A 23,326-nucleotide genomic window follows, 5' to 3' on the forward strand; every position below is an offset into this window, starting at 1 on the left:
GAAATGATCTGGAGAACTTGTTGGACAGATTTTTTAGTGTCTTTCTGGGAGAAGTTCAGGGCTCAGGGAGGAAAACAACATGGGCAGCAGGACACCTGTGGCCCCAGATGTAGGTTATTGATCCCGTCCCTTCTCTGTCATGTTTTAAGACAGTTTCACATGAACTGTCTTCCCAACACCCTAAACCTGGTCCAAGAATTCCTCCAACCTTTTTTTTAATGTACCTATTTAGCTAATACCAACTATTTAATGAGTCTGCAAGTCTGCAGCTTGTGATAGTGTTGTGGGGTGAGACCCATGCAAACCTTCTACTTCCAAAACAGAGGCATGTCACAACTCACTTCTCCAGACTGGTACTAGGCTGACCATGAACAAGAGCTCTGACTGTTGATAAAATGTGTGAAATAAACATCTCAGAACATGTTTGTGGTTGTGGCACAGAGGTCTTTGAAGAATCCTGAAACATCTGACCTGCTGAGGAGGAGGTGTGAGTTGTAGTAGTGACATGTGAGTGCCTGGAGGTTGGTGTCTGCCCAATACAAAATTCCTTCAGAACTGCGTGTGTAGTGTCCCTTCCTGCAACATCCTGTTGTACACTAATCCTGTGATGTCATTTTCCGTGAGGAAATGGCATCCAGCTCCTGCTGGTTTGCAGAAGAACACAGTATAGACTCAGACAACATGCAATTGCCCTTGTCTGTAGTTGGCATGGGGCAGGGAAGATTTTGGCTTTGCGTGGATCATCTTCTGATTTGTAAGAGGCCACTCTCTGTGCATGGCAAAACTGCATCCTCAAAGGTTAATACAGGTTGCTGGGCTATAAGAGAAGTATTTTCTTGATTTATCAGTCTATATTTTCTGATCTTGGCAGCAAGAAGATTGGAAACAGTCCAAACCAGGGCTGCAGTCCAGCCTCTTAGATCTCTGACTGGAGAGATTCTTAAAAAATAAAAAGATGAAACAGGGGCTCTCCATCCCCAACTGCTTCAGCTGGCAGGGAAATGGGAAGGGGAAACATGAAATTAGGTGTCAAAGTACCAATAATTAAGCTAAATTTGTGATCACAGTCTTCCAAAATCTCATCCTATCTATCAAATATGTAGATGTGATCATCATATTAGGAAGCTGATAGATTTATAATTTAAGCATTAGGGGACACAATTTGTTAGGTTTACTTAAGCAGCAGAAACATCTTCCTTAGCTTTCAAAAATACTGATTCAGATTCTCATCTCATCCACTATGGGTTTAGACCTACAAAACCACAGATAAAGACTGAAAGACCTGACCTACAGTGCAAAAGAAAGGTGATTTTCTTCGTTATTAAGGTAGCAGAAATGTTAATCTCTAATTATACTAAGAGACATTTTACAAAAAATGAGGGAAAATTAATAAAATTCACAATCTAATGTAAAGGTAATTATATATTTTTTTTTGTCCACCTTCTGATGAATATGTGCTTATGGACTCAGAATTGTTCATGTGGAAATCAGAAGAGAGTATCAAAATTCCCACTTAAGAAATGAGTGTTTGGACATAAAATGTCCTCCCAATATATTAGGAAACCTGACAGCACAGATATTGTGGACAGTTTCCTAAAGCTAGCAAGAGACTTCAAAATATTAAAACTTCAGAAGGAAATCGAAAGAACCTTTGGATATAAATAAAACAAAATGGTTGATGAATGCAGTATGAAAATAGCAAAATTTTAAATTAATTGGAACAAACCTTAGTTGCTACAATAAAGAAAAATACACCAGCATGTGAAAAGCAGATTGATTTATACAAATTCAAGAAGGTGGAGAAATGCGTACCAGTTGCCATGAATATATACTTTTGAAGATTCTTGTGATTGAGGGTATAATACTTAGTTCACCATGCAGCTTTTACTGCTCTTTTTAACAGCAGGAAGCGATGGTCTATGCTGAGCTGTCACTGATGTGGAAAAAAATAGCGGGAACCCCGCCCCTTCCCGTTGTAGTCCCCAACGAGGTCGGACCCTCCCACATAAAGACCGCACCGCAGTCGGCTGCTGCTTACAGTTGGGAATACTCGGTCTGAAAAATAGCAGTATCATGTCTGGCAGAGGCAAAGGCGGCAAGGGGCTCGGCAAAGGAGGTGCTAAGCGCCACCGCAAAGTGCTGCGCGACAACATCCAGGGCATCACCAAGCCAGCCATCCGCCGTCTGGCTCGGCGCGGCGGTGTCAAGCGTATCTCAGGCCTCATCTACGAGGAGACACGCGGAGTGCTGAAAGTCTTTCTGGAGAACGTGATCCGTGATGCTGTCACCTACACCGAGCATGCCAAGAGGAAGACTGTGACAGCTATGGACGTGGTCTACGCGCTCAAGCGCCAGGGACGTACTCTGTATGGCTTCGGCGGTTAAGCCTTTGTTCCCGGACAACCTTGAAAACCCAAAGGCTCTTTTAAGGGCCACCCATATAAGCTAGAAAGGAGCTGTATTGCTTCAGAGCTACTAAAACCCTCAGTACTCGTTTTCAGTTAAGTACATTTTTTTATTAGTAAGCTACTATATAGATAATTCTATACATGTTTAAGCACTTGATAATAACTGCTAACTTAGGTTTTACTGTTTGGGTCATTCTAGTGAAGTAGATTACAGAAAACACAAAGGTATTTACTTCAGTATCAGCAGTTTGTCAGAGGGGCTTAGACTTCATTGATGGAGAAAATGAAATTAATAACAAAACCTGCAAAAAAAAAATTTCATTTCAAACAGCTGAGCTGTCCTGGCTCAGGCTGCTAGCCATAACCCTGTTGTCACCTCTCCCTATGGCTTTTAACAGTAGCAGTAGATACATACTTATACAGAAGTTGTTGAGGAAGGTAACATGCCTAGCATTTGCTACATAGTGTAGCAATGTACTTGTGAGATAAGTATCACAGGTCCTCGCTCCCTCACAATGAAACATTAAATGTGGGATGATCACAACTTTGTCCTCTGAAAGTGTTTCTATTTTCAATGGGTTTTCCATTATTCTGTGTCCTTTTTACTACATTTTAGGAAGCCGCTTATTTCAACTGAGTGCTGCTGAAGGTAGATATATTCCTGGCATCCACCGGGTCTTCGCTTTTCCTGAAGGCCCTCCCCTGCTCAGGTTCTAAGCACAAACCTCCTGAATAGGAAAACATAGCAGAGATATGCAGTGGTTAAAATGGAAAGCTCACGGGGCTATGAAGTTAGTGTTTCATCAAGTAGCAGCCTGGGAATTGTTTGCATGCTGAAAGAAAGTCAAAGCCGTTGAAAACACTGTCCTTTAAATTAGGGCATTTTCACAGTTAATTAGTTTCTCTCAATGTGAAAGAATTTTCCACATCAGCATTAAAAATAAAAATGACACAAAAATGCACAAACAAAAAAAAAGCCAACTTAAAAAAAAAAAAAGTCCAGATTCCAGGGTCTAAAATACTGTTCTAAGAGTTTTGTGGAAAAACTATACAATATTATTTTTCAATGCTGGAGTCTCTGTAAATGATAGCAAAATCAATATGAATCTTTTATACCTACAAAGCAGCATTAATCTGAAACTGCTCATTGGCCTTTTGGGCAATCATAGCTAAAAGTTTTCACTTTCGAAACTAAAAATTATATAAAAATATCTGAAAACAGTAGAGATGAGTGTAAGGACGGGGGGGAAAGTGAGGGGTTGAGAGCCGTTAGGAGGGGGATAGAAAGGCGCGCTTTTGAGGAGGGCTTTTTCGAATTCGAATGCATCCAATAACAGCGCCGTGATGCTGCCAGCCAATCAGAGAGGGGAACATGCTATAAAGGATGCCACACAGTGCAGCAGCGCTATTGCAGCAGTAGGACTTGGGGCAGTCGTTTAGTGCTACTTGGAAACATGGCACGCACAAAGCAGACAGCGCGGAAGTCCACCGGCGGGAAAGCGCCCCGCAAGCAGCTGGCTACCAAGGCGGCTCGCAAGAGCGCCCCGGCCACGGGCGGTGTGAAGAAGCCGCATCGCTACCGGCCCGGCACCGTGGCGCTCCGCGAGATCCGGCGCTACCAGAAGTCGACAGAGCTGCTGATCCGCAAGCTGCCCTTCCAGCGCCTGGTGCGTGAGATCGCGCAGGACTTTAAGACCGACCTGCGCTTCCAGAGCTCGGCTGTGATGGCGCTGCAGGAGGCGAGCGAGGCCTACCTGGTGGGGCTGTTCGAGGATACCAACCTGTGTGCTATCCATGCTAAGCGTGTCACTATCATGCCCAAGGACATCCAGCTTGCCCGCCGCATCCGCGGCGAGCGTGCCTAAGGCTGTTTTCTCCATCGGCCTTTACCCCTACATCCTAAAGGCTCTTTTCAGAGCCACCACTTTGCACAAGAGAGCTGTGACACTGTTTTTATACTTGAAAAAATTACTGAGGTCCTTTCAAGGTATCATAAGTTTTTGACAGTGTTGTTAAGTTAGTATTTCTACTGTTTTCCAGGTATTTTCAATTGCAGTGAAATTACCACGTTTCTAAGTAGTGTCTGAAACTGCTTGATTATTTTAACAGACTGCCTATGAAGGGACTTGGAAAACTGTATGAAAAAGCATAAATGAGGAATGTCTAGAAAAGTTAAGGTAAATGTTTCCATTTAATAATCATGGCAAAAATGTAATTTTAATGGATCTGGGGCCTAGTTGTTATCTTTCTATTTTAATGGCTTGGCTCTTGTTAGGTTACTCTTGTGTGTATACCCCATAGTAAGAATTCCAGCAAAGGTAAATCCTAAGGAAAGCTGAAAGCCATGTATGTATACCTGTGTCCTGCCAGGATCTTCTGAAGAATCCTAGAAATCTGGCTGCATAAATATTAAACCATCATGTTTTCTGACTGCATAAAATCTTATGTTTTGAACTTGTAGTGATCCTATGTATAATACATTATTATAGAAGAATACATGATTTTCTACTCTTTTATAAATAATCTAATTAAAAAATATTCCACTCTCTTCCAAAGCCTAGTTTAACTTTTTTATTGTCAGTGGCAGCATGTTTGGGCAAGTATATAGCTTCTTGGCTGTCATAATGTTTCTGTGCTGTGAGAAAGAAGCCTTGTGTGGCTCTCTTCAGCCTTGGCTGTCCATCATTTTGAGACCAGTCTGAAATAATCTTGCTTTCAGTGTGAACAATTGTTGGACTAAGGTGGCAGTTCTCTTTAAAACAGTCTACCTTACCTGGATTCAACAGCAACATGATTCCAATGAGATGCAGGAATTTTCAGCTCTTGTCTAGACCCAGGCAGATGGAAAATTTTAAGGTGTAGTTCCTGAGCACAAGCCTAACCTGCATAGTCGGCTACCACCTGCACCTGATTGTTGAAAACTCTTTTGAGTCCAGGGCAGTTAAAAGGAGGCAAACCCACTCTGCCGTATATTCTCTGCTCACCCACTAATATATTGACCTTACCCTTCCAGGTACAATTACATCTCTCCTTCCATATCCATGCTCGTGAAGTGCCTTTACTCCTTTGTTAATAAAACACCTTTTTAAAGGTACTGCAGGAGGATCTGAAATGTGGAATTCACAAAAGTTTAATGCTTATACACAGACAGCATGATGATATCAAATAGATAAGTTTTTGTGGGACCCAAAAATCGAGTACCACAGTATAAGGAAAAAACCCCATACAATTCATTACCAAAGCTTGCCAGTTAAAAACCAGTGCTGCAGCCCTTCTTATCGTGCATGTGAGTGGCTCTTAAAAGAGCCTTTGGGTGTAGTGGCAGGGCAGGAGCCTCAGGCACGCTCACCGCGGATGCGGCGGGCAAGCTGGATGTCCTTGGGCATGATAGTAACACGCTTAGCATGGATGGCACACAGGTTGGTATCCTCAAACAGCCCCACCAGGTAGGCCTCGCTCGCCTCCTGCAGCGCCATCACGGCCGAGCTCTGGAAGCGCAGGTCGGTCTTAAAGTCCTGCGCGATCTCGCGCACCAAGCGCTGGAAGGGCAGCTTGCGGATCAGCAGCTCTGTCGACTTCTGGTAGCGCCGGATCTCACGGAGTGCTACAGTGCCGGGCCGGTAGCGATGCGGCTTCTTCACACCACCCGTGGCCGGGGCGCTCTTGCGAGCCGCCTTGGTAGCCAGCTGCTTGCGGGGCGCTTTCCCGCCGGTGGACTTCCGCGCTGTTTGCTTTGTGCGTGCCATCGTATAGAAAGTACAAACAGCTTCCGGAAAAAAACAGCAACGAATGCAGTAGGCTGAACAGTGTCGGTATTTATAGAGCCATCTCGTCTCTGATTGGGCATCACGAAGCGAAATTTCATTGGCTACCTTGGAAACGCTAGCCTGGGCCTCAGGATGTTGAAATTGACTCTGCCTGTACTGACGCTCTTTCCTACCGCTATCCCGCCAGGACTCATGTCTCCCCGGACTGGAGAGAAAAGCTATAGGGGGAAGATGGGGAGGAGGGGTCCCGTCATTTCAGATAGAGCGCTTGAATCCTTTGTGCTTCTGCTTTCTATGTCTGCCAGCCTCCTGAACAGCTTAAAATTCACGTGGAAGCTGAAATTCAGTACTTGTTAATATAAGAGTACTTTTTTTTTTTTTTTTTTTTAAAGTTTACGTTTTAGTGTGTGTGGATTGAATACAAAAGAAGAAAACCAATTCTTTAAGGGCATGCAAAATTCCCTCTAAGAGGCTCATTATCCTCAGAGCTGCAGAGGAAAGATAGCCTGCTACCTCAGTACAGACAATCATCCAAGAAATCCAAAGACATGCAGCTTTGTAGCTATTAAAAATATATAAGAAGTATATACCTAAGTAGTTTTTATCAACCTATTTTCCTATATCTAGGAAATTCATCATTAAGCATTGTCAAGGAAAATTGTGACTTTGAGTGCTTATACAATAAATTAATTTCTGAAATTAGGAGGTTAAAAAGGAATTTCTTTCTTCCCTACACATTAAGATTGTGAAGACAACAGAAAGTGACCACCAAAGTTTATTGATCACCATTTGTGACTGGTCAAAGATAGCCCAGGTTCACATAATGGTAATGAATTGCTTCTGCATTTTTTTTTTCATTCCTTTTATGAAGGAGATGGAACACTGATACCTTAGAAGAGTACCCCAGATGGGCATGCTCTCTGTATGGAAGTATTAGAAAAGGCTTCACACAAGGCTCCTTTTGATGCATTTTCTTGAAACGTATTACCAAGGACATAACTTTGATTCATGGACACATGGATGCCCTGCTCTCAAAAGGGTACTGTAGAAAAATTAATTTTGAAAAAGGAATAAAATGTATTGACAAGGAACTGACTGCGTATTACAATAAGAAAAAGATATAAAAATTAAGAAACAAAATCAGAAAACGTTAATCTCGGAGCAATTTTCTTATTTTCCCTAGGTAGTACATTGACTTTCTTCCTTGTGGTAGATTATCTCAATTCAGTTAAATAAAACTGATAACGCTCAAGATACTGAGTAATATATCAGTATTTAAATCAGCATAGGCTCTAAGAAACATAGAAAACATTGCTTATGCACATCAAATTTTATTGGGGTATATTTTTAAGGGAATTGAAGGAACACACGAAGAAAAACCCACTTGACACAGGAAAGACAATTTCACCTGCAATAGAAGTAGCAAAACAATTGGTGTCTCTTATTGAATCAAAGTCTTCCACGGACAGCAAGTCCATAACTGCCAGTTTTAATTAGCTTTGGAAATTAGATAATCACTCTTTCAGACATTCTTTTAAATAAAGTAATGTGACAGCTCTTCTAAGGAAAAAGTGTGTGGCTCTTAAAAGAGCCTTTGGATTCTTGATATGGTGTAGGAGTGAAAAGTTTCAACCGCCGAAGCCGTACAGGGTGCGTCCTTGACGCTTGAGTGCGTAGACCACGTCCATGGCCGTCACAGTCTTTCTCTTGGCGTGCTCGGTGTAGGTGACAGCATCACGGATCACGTTCTCCAGAAAGACTTTCAGCACTCCGCGCGTCTCCTCGTAGATGAGGCCTGAGATACGCTTGACACCGCCGCGCCGAGCCAGACGGCGGATGGCTGGCTTGGTGATGCCCTGGATGTTGTCGCGCAGCACTTTGCGGTGGCGCTTGGCGCCTCCTTTGCCGAGCCCCTTGCCGCCTTTGCCTCTGCCAGACATATCGCCGCTTGCTAACTTCTCTGCTACGAGCAGATACGTACCACTGAAACGCGGCGCGGTTTTTATGCGGGAGGGTCCGACCTGGTTGGGGACTGCAGAGAGACGGGGCGTGGCGTGGGGCTCGTTCCCGCTGCTTCTCATCATTTTCCCTATCGTGGGCTCCCCGTGCACAGAAATTTGGGTTTAGTGCACGATTCCCTTCTTGTAGCAGCAGCGTTTCGCTGTTGCTGTCCCCTTTTTTGTACGTTCCAGGTTTTTTCTTAGTGTTTTTTTTTCTTTTGTTTTCGTGTGTGTATCGGTTTTTGTTTGTTTGTTTTTGTGTGTGTGTTTGTTTTTTTAACTTTAGTTAGTATTTCAAATTATGAATACATGTAAATTCACTGCAATTTCATCTGGTTACATTGATTTCACTTGTGGCTACAGTGTTTCAAACAGCAGCTCCTCATGTTATTTTAATAGGGTATATTGCAGCAAAATCTGTCCAATCCTATTGCTGGGAAATTCTACCCGCCTCCTCCAGATTCTTTCTCCATTTTTTGCCCTTTCTCAAGGATTTCTGGAGGGCAGTTTAACAGTAAAGGTAAAAGGAACCCTAATGTGCTCAAGATTGTGTTATCTCTGAAAATGAAGATCCTCAAAACTGGCCTGCCAAGCAGCTGAAGGAGAGTGTCTTATGTAGATAAGATGGTCTTGTATTGGGTAAAATTACTTGAAGCAAAGCTGAAACAAAACCATGCAGCTTCAAAACATAAAGACCTTTGTTTCATAAACTTCAAAATTAGTAATAAAGTTGACACCTCTCAATATCATTATGAGCCAAACTAAGTACATTCTAAACATATGAGTATGTTACTCAGCTGTCCACCCAAATTATTCTAAATCTCACCTAGAAGGCAGAGACAGTCAGGGTTACTATATATACCCCAAACAAACAAACCCCCCAAAACCCCAAACCAAACACAACAACAACAACAAGAACAACAAAAACCCCAGCCCAAAACCAAACCAAAGCAACCCATAACCTGGGGTGTGGGGGAAAGGGGGAAGTAACTGTTAGAAGGTTAAGCCATGACAGCAGAATAGTATCCGTGGACTTCTTTTTACTTATGATACCAATTTGGTTTATAATCAGAATGCAAACCTGCCTAAGTAGCCAAAGAACAACCTCTTAAGATGACATGAGGGGCTTGAGAGATGCATTGTAATCAAATACTGTGGCAGTGATGCAGTAATTTAAAATAAGTGACTTCTGGGGGAGAATCAGCCTGGAGTTGTGCACATCCACACTCATAGTGGTGCACATGCTGAGGAGGAGGATGAGAAGTGCTTTATTAGGGATACTGATTGATAGACCATTGGCAATATGCTTTTGAAAATAACATGAAATTACCTTTGTCCTTCAAGATTATTTTCCTCAGGGCACTCTTGCTCTGTCACTGTACTTCCCTTTTCCAGCTGAGAAAAGTAATCTCCAGTAAGTACCTAAGTTAGGTTTTTTAAAGAGGATTTTGTTGTTTGGTATTACTTTTGTCCCTGTACTGGGCAGTACATCTACTGAAGCCTGCATAGCTAGTCCATTCAGTGTTCCTGCATACAGATACACTTTCTTCCTATAGTGTGGAACTCCCTCTTGCATTATTTGGCAGATATCACCAGCTAAGCACTATAAAGTCTATTCAGCTGCAGCTATAGTTATATACTCTCTACTTCTAAAGGCATTTTAGACTGGTATAGGCCACCACCCTCCAGCACCACCTGTGTCCTGTAATGTGCTCTTGATCTCAATTACAGTGATATCGGGGGTGGGTAACTGCTCAAAATGAATTTTCTTAAAAGACAGTTATAATAAATTGAGGTTTCTGTCTTATCTCTCTGTGAAAAGGGAAAGAAGCTCCCTGAAGCCTCAAGTGAGCAGAGAGGGTAAGATGCAACAGGTCAGTAGAAAACCACTGTCTCATGCCAGAGGCTGAAATATTTATTCCAGGGCCATCCCAACAAGGTCAGTTTAGTTAGCACATTCATCTGTGAAACAGTCTTGCCCATGTAACTGGGGTTTGCCTTTTTGGTCTTATCTCTAAAGAAACAAATGAAGCATCATATTTGCTACTGCAGCATACCTTCTGTCCACAGGCAAAATCTAACCCCCCTCCAACTGTTTGTAGTGGACTTGGAAAAAAGCAGTTGACCCACTCTTTTCAGGTCAGTGCACCTAGTTGAATGAAACCCTTTGAAAATCAGTGGGTCTGACTCAGAAAACCCTTCACTTGTGGTAACTATGAGTGTAGGAGGAACATCTCCACCCCAAACAGAAGCACAGGCATGTGATCTTAGGAATTTTAGCTGTAGTGGTGCCCAATAATATCAGAGGGAAATTAAAATAGGATTTGTATGCAGGCTTATGGAGGAAGAGGGCACAAAACAGAGCAAAGACCAAAACCTTAAGAGGCACTGAAGAGGAAGAGCACCATCTCAGGAATAGGGCTTAAAAAGAGAGGGTCTGGTTTTCATTTCTTTCCCTTTTAGTACAGGGATTTAGGACGTGGATGGTCTTTGAGAAAACATAAATATTAGCAAAATCTGATCCCACTATTCAAACTGCAAGGACCCTGTTTCCAGATAATCCCTTTAGATATACCAGGTTAACAGCTCCAGACCTGAGATCAGTCATCGTTGGTGGAAAGTTCGGCAGGTCATTTCATCAACCCTTTCATTCTCCTACACGCAGGGGAAGTGATGGTACCAGTCGGGTGACTAAACACCGGAAAACGGAAAAAGCCTCTCCGCCTTCTCCCGACAAACTCTCCCTGATTCCTTCTCGCTGCTGGAACCCAGAGAGAGCTGAGGCGAGCGAAGGGCATCGCTTGGGCACAGCAAAGGCAAGGAAGGAGAATGCAACCGGGGATAAGAAAGCCCATAGGAGAGGCGGTGAGCACGTACCTAGGCAATTCAGAAGCCTCTTCTGCCAAGTAAAGAAAAAAAGTGGCCCTTTTTTAACCCTAAAACCGCAGTACACCAGAAAAAACCCGAGTCACGGCCAATCTCCGCATAGCGCGGGCTTTTCCAAATCGGTAAAGCACCAGGGAGGGGTGGGGGGGAGGTAGGGGGAAGAGGAGGAAGAGCGAGCAAGGAGGAAGGGCGGGCAGGAACGCTGCCAAGGGGAACGCGGCTCGCGTCCCACCTTTGCTTATTAGAAAGAAGTTACAGGGACAAAGGTGCCTCCCCCCACCCCTCCAAAGAGCCCAGTTCTTGTAGGTGCTGCTCGACTTCCACGGATCCAAAAGGAAACTTTGCATCCAGAGCAACAGCTCTGTCCAGGGATGTGGTGGAATGAGCTACCCTGCACCTATAAAGGGCAAGTGTACTGTTGTCGGGTCGACCTTAATTAAACTCGTGCAATACCGACAGAAAAATTACAACAAGGCGAAAACAAACACAGAAGAAAAAAAACAAACAAGAAAAAGTGTTTCAGCTCTTTTTAGGAAAATGTGGGTGGCTCTTAAAAGAGCCGTTGGGTTTATCTGCAATGCAGATCAGCTTTTTCAGCACCCTTTACTTCTTCTTGGGCGCTGCTTTCTTCGCTTTGGTCGTTTTAGGCTTCGCCGCCTTTGCCTTGGCAGGGCTCTTGGCTGCTGTCACCACTTTCTTAGGCTTGGCTGCCTTAGTCACCTTCTTGGGGCTCTTAGCCGATTTCTTTGCTGCAGCAGCTACTGGCTTCTTAGCTTTTTTAGGGCTCTTCTTCGCTGTCACCGCCTTCTTAGGCTTCTTAGCAGTAGTAGGCGGCTTCTTCAATGCTGGCTTTTTAGTCTTGGCAGACACTGCCCGCTTTTTAGAAGTCTTTTCCTTTATCTCTGTCGGCTTTTTGCTGAGGCGGAAAGAGCCGGAGGCACCCGTGCCCTTGGTTTGCACCAGGGTGCCCTTGCTGACAAGGCTTTTGAGCCCCAGCTTAATACGACTGTTGCTCTTTTCAACATCATAGCCGCCAGCAGCCAGCACTTTTTTGAGCGCAGCGAGAGACAGCCCTTTCCGCTCCTTCGAAGCAGACACTGCCTTAGTGATCAGCTCGGTGACACTGGGGCCCGCCGGCTTGCGCGTTTTGGTGCTGCCCGCCGCCTTCTTAGGCTTCTTGGTAGCGGTAGCCTTAGCCGGAGCCGGAGCAGTAGCAACAACGTCCGGAGCAGCAACTGGAGCTGTCTCAGCCATGTTCCTTCCAAAAGTCAGAACGAACAATAGCAGCAGCGCCGCCGCAGCCCCTTTTATAGAGGCACCGAGCACGCTGATTGGTGCTACTTGCCCCGCCTCTCCCCCCGCCACCGTGCCAGTTGTGTTTTTTCCAGGCCCAAAAAGAGCTTTTTTCTCCCGAAATTCACTGCCAATGCACCGAGTTTCTTCCCGGGTGGGGAGAGGGTCGTATGTCCTACCTGGCAACGGAGTTTCCCGTAGGAAGGAGCAGAAATGAGGGAAAAGCGAGCCCAGAAACTCCCCGGCTTGGAGCCACAGAGACCGAGAGAACGAGAAACTTTCAGTTTATCTTTTAAAATAAAATCATACCATGGCGTAAATGGACATAGTGAGCGTGAAATCTTGCGCTTTTGAGGGTTCTCTCTCGAGCTGAGCAAAAACCAGAGTGTTTTATCGGTCGGTCTTCAGATAAATTGATATTAAAGCCGAGGAAGTAACACAGCTTGCGCCGAGGTCCTGGATGCAGATGCAGAACTGGCTCCCTCGGCCAAGCTGCTTTCCTCCGAAATCACATCATTCCCTCCAGTGTCCCTTCAGGGACCACAGTGTCTTAGCTAATCTGTTTTGCCGAGATGTTTCTCCTTTAATACCGTGTGTGAAAGCTGCTGTTACTTTAGGTCTGCCTATCCATTTCAGTGTAACAAAACCAGGTATAGCTCCCATGATGTTCTTGTCATTGCACTGTCAATATAACCTTAAAGAAGTAGCTTTTGTTTGTTAAATTCAGGATTGGTGTTTTAGACTTAAAAGGTATAAAAGCCTTTGCATTATAATTTGTTAAAACTTACTGGTAAACAGAGTCTGGGATGTAATGCAGCTTGAACTGAGTAGGGAGCTGTAGCTGAAAATTCAGTCTTTTTAGTGCATGTTCAGTAATCAGAATACTTTATTATGTAGAACTGCTTTTTCTGTGCTAATGCTGTAACTGTTTTGCTTTGCTGATAGCATCTGGTGATACACCACTTTGCTGCTTTTAGAAATAAAATAAGAATTTACTTTGCTAAGTAAATTTGCTAACTAAGAATTTCAGGAAGGTTTCTTTTCTGGGTCAAACAGTGGATGATTTCTCACTTCCTTCCTTTTCAGGGGCATGCTCTCTCTCTCTTTTTTTTTTTTTAATATGAAATAGCTAACAGTCTGCCTTTAATATTATTGTCTCTCATACATTAGATACTAGACTTCCATCAGCCTCTAAAAACCTGTGAGCCAATTATTCAAGGCTCAAAGAAAATGTAACAGAGTGAATGAAATGACTGTACAACATTGAGCTATATACATGTAACAACAGCTTTAAGCACTTGTACACCAAGCAATATTTTCATCCTTTCATCTGTACCTACTGAGCTTTATTTCCCTGAATTAGAAGAAAAAGTGCCTTATGGCAAATTTTGAGGAATTATTGTCATTACCATCATGCATGTGCACACTAACTACCACCATGGCAGAGCAGCCAATTTCTGCACACTGAATTGCAGCTTCCTCAATGGTATGGTTCTCAGCTTGCTTGTAGGGCGACCATACTTTATTCTTCTGACAAATTTCTGGATATAGACTATAGCTTGTGATGAGGTATGCACTACAAAGTGCTCAGAAGAATTAGTATTCCACATCTGAACGACATCTCAAAATCACAATATATCTCATAGGGCAGACCATGCCTCATTGTCAAGAAATGAAATAGTTTTAAAAATCATGGACACACCATTCAAATGCCCATGAATACTGCATCTCTGTCTTCTGACTTTTGTCCACTAACACACTTGGTTCACTAATATTCCCAGAAAGGTGGAAACCTTGCTGTTCAGAATGCAGAAACTCCAGGGAATTGGAACTTTTTTTTTTTCTTTCTTCTTTTTTTTTTTTCCTTCTCATGTGGGGCAAAAACAATTTCTGACAAAGCATTAGAGCTAAAGGCTGCTGCTGGAGCCATCTCAGTACCACAAGAATGAGTATGAACAACGTGCACTTAGTACACGGTTTAGAGCTAATTATAAATATGGGCTAAGAGGAATCATTATCCAGGTCACAGATTCCCAAAACTCGTTGAAGAAGGAGGTGCTGTACAGTGTTTTTTCTAAAAGTCATATCAAAGGTCCTCCCAGAATTGCAGACTAAGGACAACAGTTTTGATGAAATACAAAGAGTCTACTTTTAAACGTATAAATCAGAATTTCACTTTCATATAAAATATTTTGGTATTGATTTTCTGAAAAGCAACAAACCCAATCCATGCTCTATAATCTCTATTCTGCTGATTTATGAAGGAAAGAAGTTAAGGAAATTGTAACAAGCATTTAAATGAAAACTTGAAAAAACAAAAAAACCCACCGAGGAACAGAATTTAGAAAAACTGTAAGAAATGCTTTCAGAATCATCATGGATATATAATACTGTATTTGCTCTACATGGCTATTTTCTTATAAATTATTAACAATTGTTCACTATTTGCCAGGCAAACACTTATCTAAAAGTCATATGTGAGAAAGGAAAACAAACAACATACAGGCTGGGACGTTCATATTCACTGCAAATCTGTCATCTTCATGTAGTTTATAAGACACTAACACATCCTGATGTCATATGGTGAACAGCATCAAAACAACTCGAAATTAGGAGTTCAAGGAGATGTTGTGCTGTACGTATATCAGTGCAGTAACATTAAAAACAGTCATGGTAAGAGTGAAAACGAGAGCCAACAGCAGAAAGTTAAACAGAGACTGCTAACACTTCTGTCAGGTCAAAAAATTAATGGGGAAACGTTCGAAGAAAATAAAGTAATGCCCAGCAGATGGCAGCAGAGGATGAGACCGACTGAGCCACGGAGGGTGCCTCCCGACACTTTTCGGCACCTCACAATGTGGGCGAAGGGCTAACCAACTCCACAGAAAAGTGGGGACCGCAACAGCCCCAAACCCTGGGCACAAACGCTCTGGGCGAACACAGACAGCAGCATTGCGGGTACCAGGCCAACTGACGTAAACATCGGCTGAGGGGACGTGCCCGGCCTTCACAGTGCTCAACTGACTCTCCCGGAGGAGAAGGTGCCGGTGAAAGGTGCCTCAGGGGCATCGGTGCTGAGGGACAGCAAGCAAGCCGGAAACAAGAGATGGACTCAGTGAAAGCGGGCGGTGCCCGAGAGAGGCGAGGGGCCAAGGCCCCGCCTCGCCGGGCCCGCGGAAAGCAACAGCGGCACAGGCCCCACCCCCGCCAGCCGTCCCCTCCCCTGCTCCCAACCAGGTCGGACCCACCCATATAAAATCTGCGCCGCAGCCAGTAATTCTCACCATTTGGAAGTTAGAGCTAGCAATATGTCTGGGAGAGGAAAAGGCGGTAAGGGGCTCGGCAAAGGAGGCGCCAAGCGGCATCGCAAAGTGCTGCGCGACAACATCCAGGGCATCACCAAGCCGGCTATTCGCCGCCTGGCTCGGCGCGGCGGTGTCAAGCGTATCTCGGGGCTCATCTACGAGGAGACGCGCGGAGTGCTGAAGGTTTTTCTGGAAAACGTGATCCGTGATGCCGTCACCTACACTGAGCACGCCAAGAGAAAGACTGTGACGGCCATGGACGTGGTGTATGCGCTCAAGCGTCAGGGACGTACCCTGTACGGCTTTGGTGGTTAAAATTCTCTGCTCCCGCACCATTCTGAAAACCCAAAGGCTCTTTTAAGAGCCGCCCACGTTTTCTCTTGAAAGAGCTGTGTCAATGATCCTTTGTCTGTTTTGGCTACATCGTTGTCCTTCACCTGCATGCTTATGTTCTTTGTGCCACCTGGATCTTCCCCCAGTTTTCTTGCTGCCTTGCAGAGCTACGTTTGTTTTTTTTTTTTTGTTTCCAAGCTCCCCTGCTACTACATTGCTTTCGTTTGCAGCTCTTATAGGCCTACTTTACCTGGAGCTGCTCTCAGAAAACGTCACTGTGCCAGGAATTGCTGGAAATCGCAACCCTTGGTGCTTCAGAGAAAGGGGGGCCAAGGGAATGGTTCCCCTGAGACAACAAAGATAAAGGCAAAACCTGCCTGTCTCCCTAAGCTCTCCACTGCACAGCCTGGGCTGCTTCGTTTCACCGGCCTGCTTATGCCTAAAGGAGAGGAACGGCACAAATAGGCTGGGTTCCTTCAGGTGGCGAGGCGTACTTTCCTGTGCAGGGGGGGGAAGCAGAAAGGCAGCAGCCCAGCTAGGCCGACGCTCCGACTGCGAACGGGTTAAACACCCTACCCTCCCTCTTTCAAAATCCCTGCGCGGGACAGTTGCTCCGAGAGACTTCCGCTCGGCAGAGCCCGCGCTTTGCTCTCCAGGCGCTCTCCTGGGCACCGCAACCCTCCCACCAACCGACTGAGAAAAACCGCACAAAGCTCTGGCAGGGGCGGAGGGGCAGGACCCAGACATTGCATCCGGACTTGAAACAGCCAGCACAATTGGGACTTTAGGAACTGTAGAACAGAAAACCCCACCACTCCCTTTTCATGGCCCTGAGAAACGCACGCACACAATTCCCCCCTGGCACCCACTCGGCAGCGATTCAAGCTCTCTCACGAGACAGTGGGTGGCTCTGAAAAGAGCCTTTGGGTTTCGTTTCCGTGCTCGGCACGGTTGTCTAGGCCTGCTTTACTTGCTCTTTGCTTTGTGGCTCTCAGTCTTCTTGGGCAGCAGCACGGCCTGGATGTTGGGCAGCACTCCACCCTGCGCGATCGTTACTTTACCCAGCAGCTTGTTGAGCTCCTCGTCGTTGCGGATAGCCAGCTGCAAGTGGCGGGGGATGATGCGTGTCTTCTTGTTGTCACGGGCAGCGTTGCCTGCCAACTCCAGGATCTCAGCTGTCAGGTACTCCAGCACCGCTGCTAGGTACACCGGGGCGCCGGCCCCCACTCGCTCCGCGTAGTTGCCTTTGCGCAGCAGCCGGTGGACGCGGCCCACGGGGAACTGCAGTCCAGCCCGTGAGGAGCGCGACTTAGCCTTGGCTCGAGCCTTCCCGCCTTGCTTCCCGCGCCCAGACATCTTCAGCCTTTTGACTGATTCGAGGATACAACTTCACCGCTATGAAAGAAAAGCAAATGAATTCCCGCGCCCTCAGGCCTGCCCTTTATACCTCTTCCCCTTGCGTGCCCGCCGGCTCCTGATAGGCCTAGGCGCGTATCGGGGAACGTACACCCAATGGCCACGCGAATCTCGTTCTGTCCAATGGTGACCGGCGCAGCTCCGAAAGCCCTCCGATGCGACCAATCAGAAGGCTGGGAAGGCGGGATTCAGCACTCGGCTCCGCCCCGACGGAACACTAGCTGTCACCGCAGCCACAGCTATCAGTGAAAGGGGTAGTTTACGGGGAGAGGAGAAAGGCGGTAGCACACCCCCCCGGGTTCTTTCTCCCCGGGTCCTTTCCCGGCTGGAAGATTCCGCCCCTCTCCCATCACCGGGCGCCTCCAAGTCTTCCGACCCTCCACCGCTTTGCAGGATTCTTTGCCCTGGAGAAACACCGGAGCTTGCTCTCTTCTGTCCCGCCCTCCCTATATCCCCCCCCCCCCCCCCCCCCAAGCAAATGCACAGAAGAAAAACGTGTTCACACACGGTTTCTGCTTTTCCTGTTTTACGTCTAAAAAATGCTTATTAATTCAAATCTATTTTCGCTGCCATAATTTTGTTTCAAGTTTGGGTTTTTTTTCACCTTTACGAAGTCTTATGGGAAATATCGACTAAAAATATTTAACATTAAATCAGTAATTTCTTGCATTGGAGAGAGACCACAGCTTTCTCTTCTGCCCATACAAGCCCCTTGGTCGTAACTCAAACGGGACTTAGGCAAAGAGCATACCGAAAGCACTGTTTTTAAGGTAAACTTTGAGGGACTAGAGCTAAAAATAATTGCGGTGTTACAGCTCCTTTTATTGTGTATGGAGTAGCTCTTAAAAGAGCCTTTTTGTTGGAAGTTTTTTACAAAATCATTTTTTTCAGCCAGCTTATGCACGTTCACCGCGAATGCGGCGAGCTAGCTGGATGTCCTTGGGCATGATAGTGACCCGTTTAGCATGGATGGCACACAGGTTAGTATCCTCAAAGAGCCCCACCAGGTAAGCTTCGCTTGCCTCCTGAAGAGCCATCACAGCCGAGCTCTGGAAGCGCAGGTCGGTCTTGAAGTCCTGCGCAATCTCGCGCACCAGGCGCTGGAAGGGCAGCTTACGGATCAGCAGCTCTGTCGACTTCTGGTAGCGCCGGATCTCGCGGAGAGCTACGGTGCCAGGCCGGTAGCGATGCGGCTTCTTCACACCGCCCGTGGCCGGGGCGCTCTTGCGAGCCGCCTTGGTAGCCAGCTGCTTGCGGGGCGCTTTCCCGCCGGTGGATTTACGCGCTGTCTGCTTTGTTCGTGCCATAGCTCACAAACCAAGCCCTTGCACGCTACCAAGGCAACTGAAACTCTATAGGCGTTCGAGCAGTATATATAGCACTCGTCCCTTCTCTGATAGGCAGTTGGATACACGCTAAATTTCATTGGTTGTTTCAAAGTTTAAAAATTCCGCCACTGTCTGGAAATGCCTAGAGCCTTCTTGAGGGAGGTAAACGCTTTTTAATTGATATCCCAACGTGCCATGTCCATATGTTTCTTGAAGAGCTCCAAGCACGTTTACTCCAACTCCTCGGCCACCTATTCTAAAGCCTGCCCACCCTTTTAGTATATACATGTCTACTAATATGCACTCTAAATCTGCTCTGGCACACATTCAGGGCATTTCTTCTCCTGTCCTGTCTGAAACTAGGGAGAAGAGAAAGATCCAAACATCACTACAATATCACTTCAGAGACATGATGTGAACACGTTTTTCTTCTGTGCATTTGCTTGGGGGGGGGGGGGGGGGATATAGGGAGGGCGGGACAGAAGAGAGCAAGCTCCGGTGTTTCTCCAGGGCAAAGAATCCTGCAAAGCGGTGGAGGGTCGGAAGACTTGGAGGCGCCCGGTGATGGGAGAGGGGCGGAATCTTCCAGCCGGGAAAGGACCCGGGGAGAAAGAACCCGGGGGGGTGTGCTACCGCCTTTCTCCTCTCCCCGTAAACTACCCCTTTCACTGATAGCTGTGGCTGCGGTGACAGCTAGTGTTCCGTCGGGGCGGAGCCGAGTGCTGAATCCCGCCTTCCCAGCCTTCTGATTGGTCGCATCGGAGGGCTTTCGGAGCTGCGCCGGTCACCATTGGACAGAACGAGATTCGCGTGGCCATTGGGTGTACGTTCCCCGATACGCGCCTAGGCCTATCAGGAGCCGGCGGGCACGCAAGGGGAAGAGGTATAAAGGGCAGGCCTGAGGGCGCGGGAATTCATTTGCTTTTCTTTCATAGCGGTGAAGTTGTATCCTCGAATCAGTCAAAAGGCTGAAGATGTCTGGGCGCGGGAAGCAAGGCGGGAAGGCTCGAGCCAAGGCTAAGTCGCGCTCCTCACGGGCTGGACTGCAGTTCCCCGTGGGCCGCGTCCACCGGCTGCTGCGCAAAGGCAACTACGCGGAGCGAGTGGGGGCCGGCGCCCCGGTGTACCTAGCAGCGGTGCTGGAGTACCTGACAGCTGAGATCCTGGAGTTGGCAGGCAACGCTGCCCGTGACAACAAGAAGACACGCATCATCCCCCGCCACTTGCAGCTGGCTATCCGCAACGACGAGGAGCTCAACAAGCTGCTGGGTAAAGTAACGATCGCGCAGGGTGGAGTGCTGCCCAACATCCAGGCCGTGCTGCTGCCCAAGAAGACTGAGAGCCACAAAGCAAAGAGCAAGTAAAGCAGGCCTAGACAACCGTGCCGAGCACGGAAACGAAACCCAAAGGCTCTTTTCAGAGCCACCCACTGTCTCGTGAGAGAGCTTGAATCGCTGCCGAGTGGGTGCCAGGGGGGAATTGTGTGCGTGCGTTTCTCAGGGCCATGAAAAGGGAGTGGTGGGGTTTTCTGTTCTACAGTTCCTAAAGTCCCAATTGTGCTGGCTGTTTCAAGTCCGGATGCAATGTCTGGGTCCTGCCCCTCCGCCCCTGCCAGAGCTTTGTGCGGTTTTTCTCAGTCGGTTGGTGGGAGGGTTGCGGTGCCCAGGAGAGCGCCTGGAGAGCAAAGCGCGGGCTCTGCCGAGCGGAAGTCTCTCGGAGCAACTGTCCCGCGCAGGGATTTTGAAAGAGGGAGGGTAGGGTGTTTAACCCGTTCGCAGTCGGAGCGTCGGCCTAGCTGGGCTGCTGCCTTTCTGCTTCCCCCCCCTGCACAGGAAAGTACGCCTCGCCACCTGAAGGAACCCAGCCTATTTGTGCCGTTCCTCTCCTTTAGGCATAAGCAGGCCGGTGAAACGAAGCAGCCCAGGCTGTGCAGTGGAGAGCTTAGGGAGACAGGCAGGTTTTGCCTTTATCTTTGTTGTCTCAGGGGAACCATTCCCTTGGCCCCCCTTTCTCTGAAGCACCAAGGGTTGCGATTTCCAGCAATTCCTGGCACAGTGACGTTTTCTGAGAGCAGCTCCAGGTAAAGTAGGCCTATAAGAGCTGCAAACGAAAGCAATGTAGTAGCAGGGGAGCTTGGAAACAAAAAAAAAAAACAAACGTAGCTCTGCAAGGCAGCAAGAAAACTGGGGGAAGATCCAGGTGGCACAAAGAACATAAGCATGCAGGTGAAGGACAACGATGTAGCCAAAACAGACAAAGGATCATTGACACAGCTCTTTCAAGAGAAAACGTGGGCGGCTCTTAAAAGAGCCTTTGGGTTTTCAGAATGGTGCGGGAGCAGAGAATTTTAACCACCAAAGCCGTACAGGGTACGTCCCTGACGCTTGAGCGCATACACCACGTCCATGGCAGTCACAGTCTTTCTCTTGGCGTGCTCAGTGTAGGTGACGGCATCACGGATCACGTTTTCCAGAAAAACCTTCAGCACTCCGCGCGTCTCCTCGTAGATGAGCCCCGAGATACGCTTGACACCGCCGCGCCGAGCCAGGCGGCGAATAGCCGGCTTGGTGATGCCCTGGATGTTGTCGCGCAACACTTTGCGATGCCGCTTGGCGCCTCCTTTGCCGAGCCCCTTACCGCCTTTTCCTCTCCCAGACATATTGCTAGCTCTAACTTCCAAATGGTGAAAATTACTGGCTGCGGCGCAGATTTTATATGGGTGGGTCCGACCTGGTTGGGAGCAGGGGAGGGGACGGCTGGCGGGGGTGGGGCCTGTGCCGCTGTTGCTTTCCGCGGGCCCGGCGAGGCGGGGCCTTGACCCTTCTCGGCCACCTCTTCTACGTCTCGCTCGGATTCGCTGGGTCCATCTCTGTTTCCGTCTCCGCGCTTCATGTCCCTCAGCTCCGTGCCCCTGAAGCGCCATTTCCCGGCAGGTTTCCTGCCGGGCGGGTCGGCCGTGCACAGGCCTTCCCTTGTTGGGAGGGCGACCGCGTCTCTGCGAAAAGAGCCGATGGCACTGCGTCCCCGACGACCTTTGTGAAGGTTCTTCAGTCATTGTCTCTACAGTCCCTCAGGTCACATCGCAAGGACTTCACAATACTACTAAAAGCCAGCTGCTAAATGGAAGAGCTAATAAGTCACCTCTGCCACCTTATGCTACTATTTGGCTTATGCAGTAAAGCATCTGGAAAATTATCTCTGTGCCTTCACCTGAGACCTGAAAGAAGTATGCCTGTTTTTCACGGAGCTGGCCATGCCTGATTCTCAGACTGTAACATCACTGAGGCGTTCCCAAAGGGCTTTTTCATCATAGAATCGAAGAAAGACTTTTAGTTTAAATCCTGTGTCTGCAGTGTTGCCTCATATGAAGTCTCAGGTATCCTGGACAGATTGAAAATGTTTTTCATTTCTGTTCAAATCACTGCTCTAACTAGATTAAAACTATTCATGCCTATCAAATGTAGAACAAAAAAGGTTAAGTCAGCTATGTGCATGTGTACCTGTGTGTTTTCAAAGGCCTGGCATCATTCAGAGTGAATTAATACGCTTTCATGTAGCATGTTTTCCTTCATTAGTCGTTGCCAGTGGTATTTATCTTCTAATTTGGTATGACTTCATAACTCCTAAAATCAGTCCTCATGACTCCTAAACCCATATCCCATTTTGCTGAGTATTCTTTCCATTTTCCCTTATCCTAACTAGGGCTTACTGGGCCCATGAAATTAGCAAAATTCCAATATGGAGTGTTTGCCTGTGCTCGTCACGGCTGAAAACACAAAATTATCCAGAAAGGGAGAGAAGGCCCTTTCAGGAGGAAGAATTTAGGAAGATCTTTGTGAAGTCTGACAACCCTTTATATCATTGACACTGGTATTTGCTTCTGCCTTGGTCACAATCTCTCCAGAAGGGAAGGCTGACGTGATGGGATCTAAATGTATAAGGCTGAGGTAATTATTTCCCAATGCCTGTCAGCTCTGATATTTTATATAAGACTGTCTCTGCCTGATCCTGAAAACTGATTTATTTTCCTTTGTTGATTCAACACTGAATCAATGATAACCAGGTGTCACTGCTACCCTAGAGAGTGGAAGGTGACCAAAAGAAACCCCCATAGCTAAGACAAATCTCCATGTTGGAAGAATAAACACACACTAAGATGAAAGACAGGGAAAAAAGTAAAGCCAAATGGTTTTAAAGTGTAAGAAGCTTTTCTTTTCATTAGTATGAAATGTAAACAAGCATTAGTGTCCCCACTCAGTGCTGTGGCTGACAGTGGCAATCCTTGAAATCTGTGTATGTGTTCAAGCATGTCAAGGCCTGTTTCCTTCTCCAGAATTAATAAAACAAGAACAGATTACACATTCTTCTCCATTTAGGTTTTGGTTATGTTTTCTGTGGGTTTTTGTTGTTTGTTTTTTTTTTCTGTGTGTGATTATTTATTTGTTTGGGGATTTTTGTTGTTTTGGGGGTTTTGTTTGTGGGTTTATTTGTTTGTTTTGTTTTCATTTTGGATTGGTTTGTTGGTTGGCTGAATGTTTTGGGTTTTTTTTGTTTTTTTTTTTTTTTTTTTCCCAGGGAGATGTTTATATA

At 46.5% G+C, this 23,326-nt stretch overlaps 8 protein-coding genes across 8 annotated transcripts; 2 read left to right on the forward strand and 6 right to left on the reverse strand.

The window, feature by feature from the left end:
* The first annotated feature begins 2,073 nt into the window (after positions 1 to 2,073).
* Positions 2,074 to 16,178, forward strand: LOC128971030 (uncharacterized). The gene is made up of 3 exons (XM_054386420.1): positions 2,074 to 2,371; positions 3,849 to 4,193; positions 15,649 to 16,178. The coding sequence occupies exons 1-3, from the start codon at positions 2,074 to 2,076 to the stop codon at positions 15,972 to 15,974; spliced, it is 969 nt and encodes a 322-aa protein (XP_054242395.1). The 3' UTR covers positions 15,975 to 16,178.
* LOC128971036 (histone H3) lies at positions 5,744 to 6,154 on the reverse strand. Its single transcript, XM_054386425.1, has one exon. It carries the CDS (start codon positions 6,152 to 6,154, stop codon positions 5,744 to 5,746), a length of 411 nt encoding a protein of 136 aa, XP_054242400.1.
* On the reverse strand, positions 7,804 to 8,115 carry LOC128971052 (histone H4). Its single transcript, XM_054386445.1, has one exon. It carries the CDS (start codon positions 8,113 to 8,115, stop codon positions 7,804 to 7,806), a length of 312 nt encoding a protein of 103 aa, XP_054242420.1.
* On the reverse strand, positions 11,665 to 12,315 carry LOC128971034 (histone H1.03-like). Its single transcript, XM_054386424.1, has one exon. The coding sequence runs from the start codon at positions 12,313 to 12,315 to the stop codon at positions 11,665 to 11,667; it is 651 nt and encodes a 216-aa protein (XP_054242399.1).
* A 747-nt stretch (positions 16,179 to 16,925) lies between the features above and the next one.
* On the reverse strand, positions 16,926 to 17,348 carry LOC128971043 (histone H2A type 2-C). Its single transcript, XM_054386435.1, has one exon. It carries the CDS (start codon positions 17,346 to 17,348, stop codon positions 16,959 to 16,961), a length of 390 nt encoding a protein of 129 aa, XP_054242410.1. The 3' UTR covers positions 16,926 to 16,958.
* Positions 17,349 to 18,304: 956 nt separating this feature from the next.
* Positions 18,305 to 18,715, reverse strand: LOC128971037 (histone H3). Its single transcript, XM_054386426.1, has one exon. It carries the CDS (start codon positions 18,713 to 18,715, stop codon positions 18,305 to 18,307), a length of 411 nt encoding a protein of 136 aa, XP_054242401.1.
* A 995-nt stretch (positions 18,716 to 19,710) lies between these two features.
* On the forward strand, positions 19,711 to 20,133 carry LOC128971045 (histone H2A type 2-C). Its single transcript, XM_054386437.1, has one exon. It carries the CDS (start codon positions 19,711 to 19,713, stop codon positions 20,098 to 20,100), a length of 390 nt encoding a protein of 129 aa, XP_054242412.1. The 3' UTR covers positions 20,101 to 20,133.
* A 910-nt stretch (positions 20,134 to 21,043) lies between these two features.
* Positions 21,044 to 21,395, reverse strand: LOC128971053 (histone H4). Its single transcript, XM_054386446.1, has one exon. The coding sequence runs from the start codon at positions 21,393 to 21,395 to the stop codon at positions 21,084 to 21,086; it is 312 nt and encodes a 103-aa protein (XP_054242421.1). The 3' UTR covers positions 21,044 to 21,083.
* Between the last annotated feature and the right edge of the window lie 1,931 nt (positions 21,396 to 23,326).

Source organism: Indicator indicator, chromosome 14, assembly GCF_027791375.1.
Source record: "Indicator indicator isolate 239-I01 chromosome 14, UM_Iind_1.1, whole genome shotgun sequence".
In the NCBI taxonomy this organism is placed as follows: Eukaryota; Metazoa; Chordata; class Aves; order Piciformes; family Indicatoridae; genus Indicator; species Indicator indicator.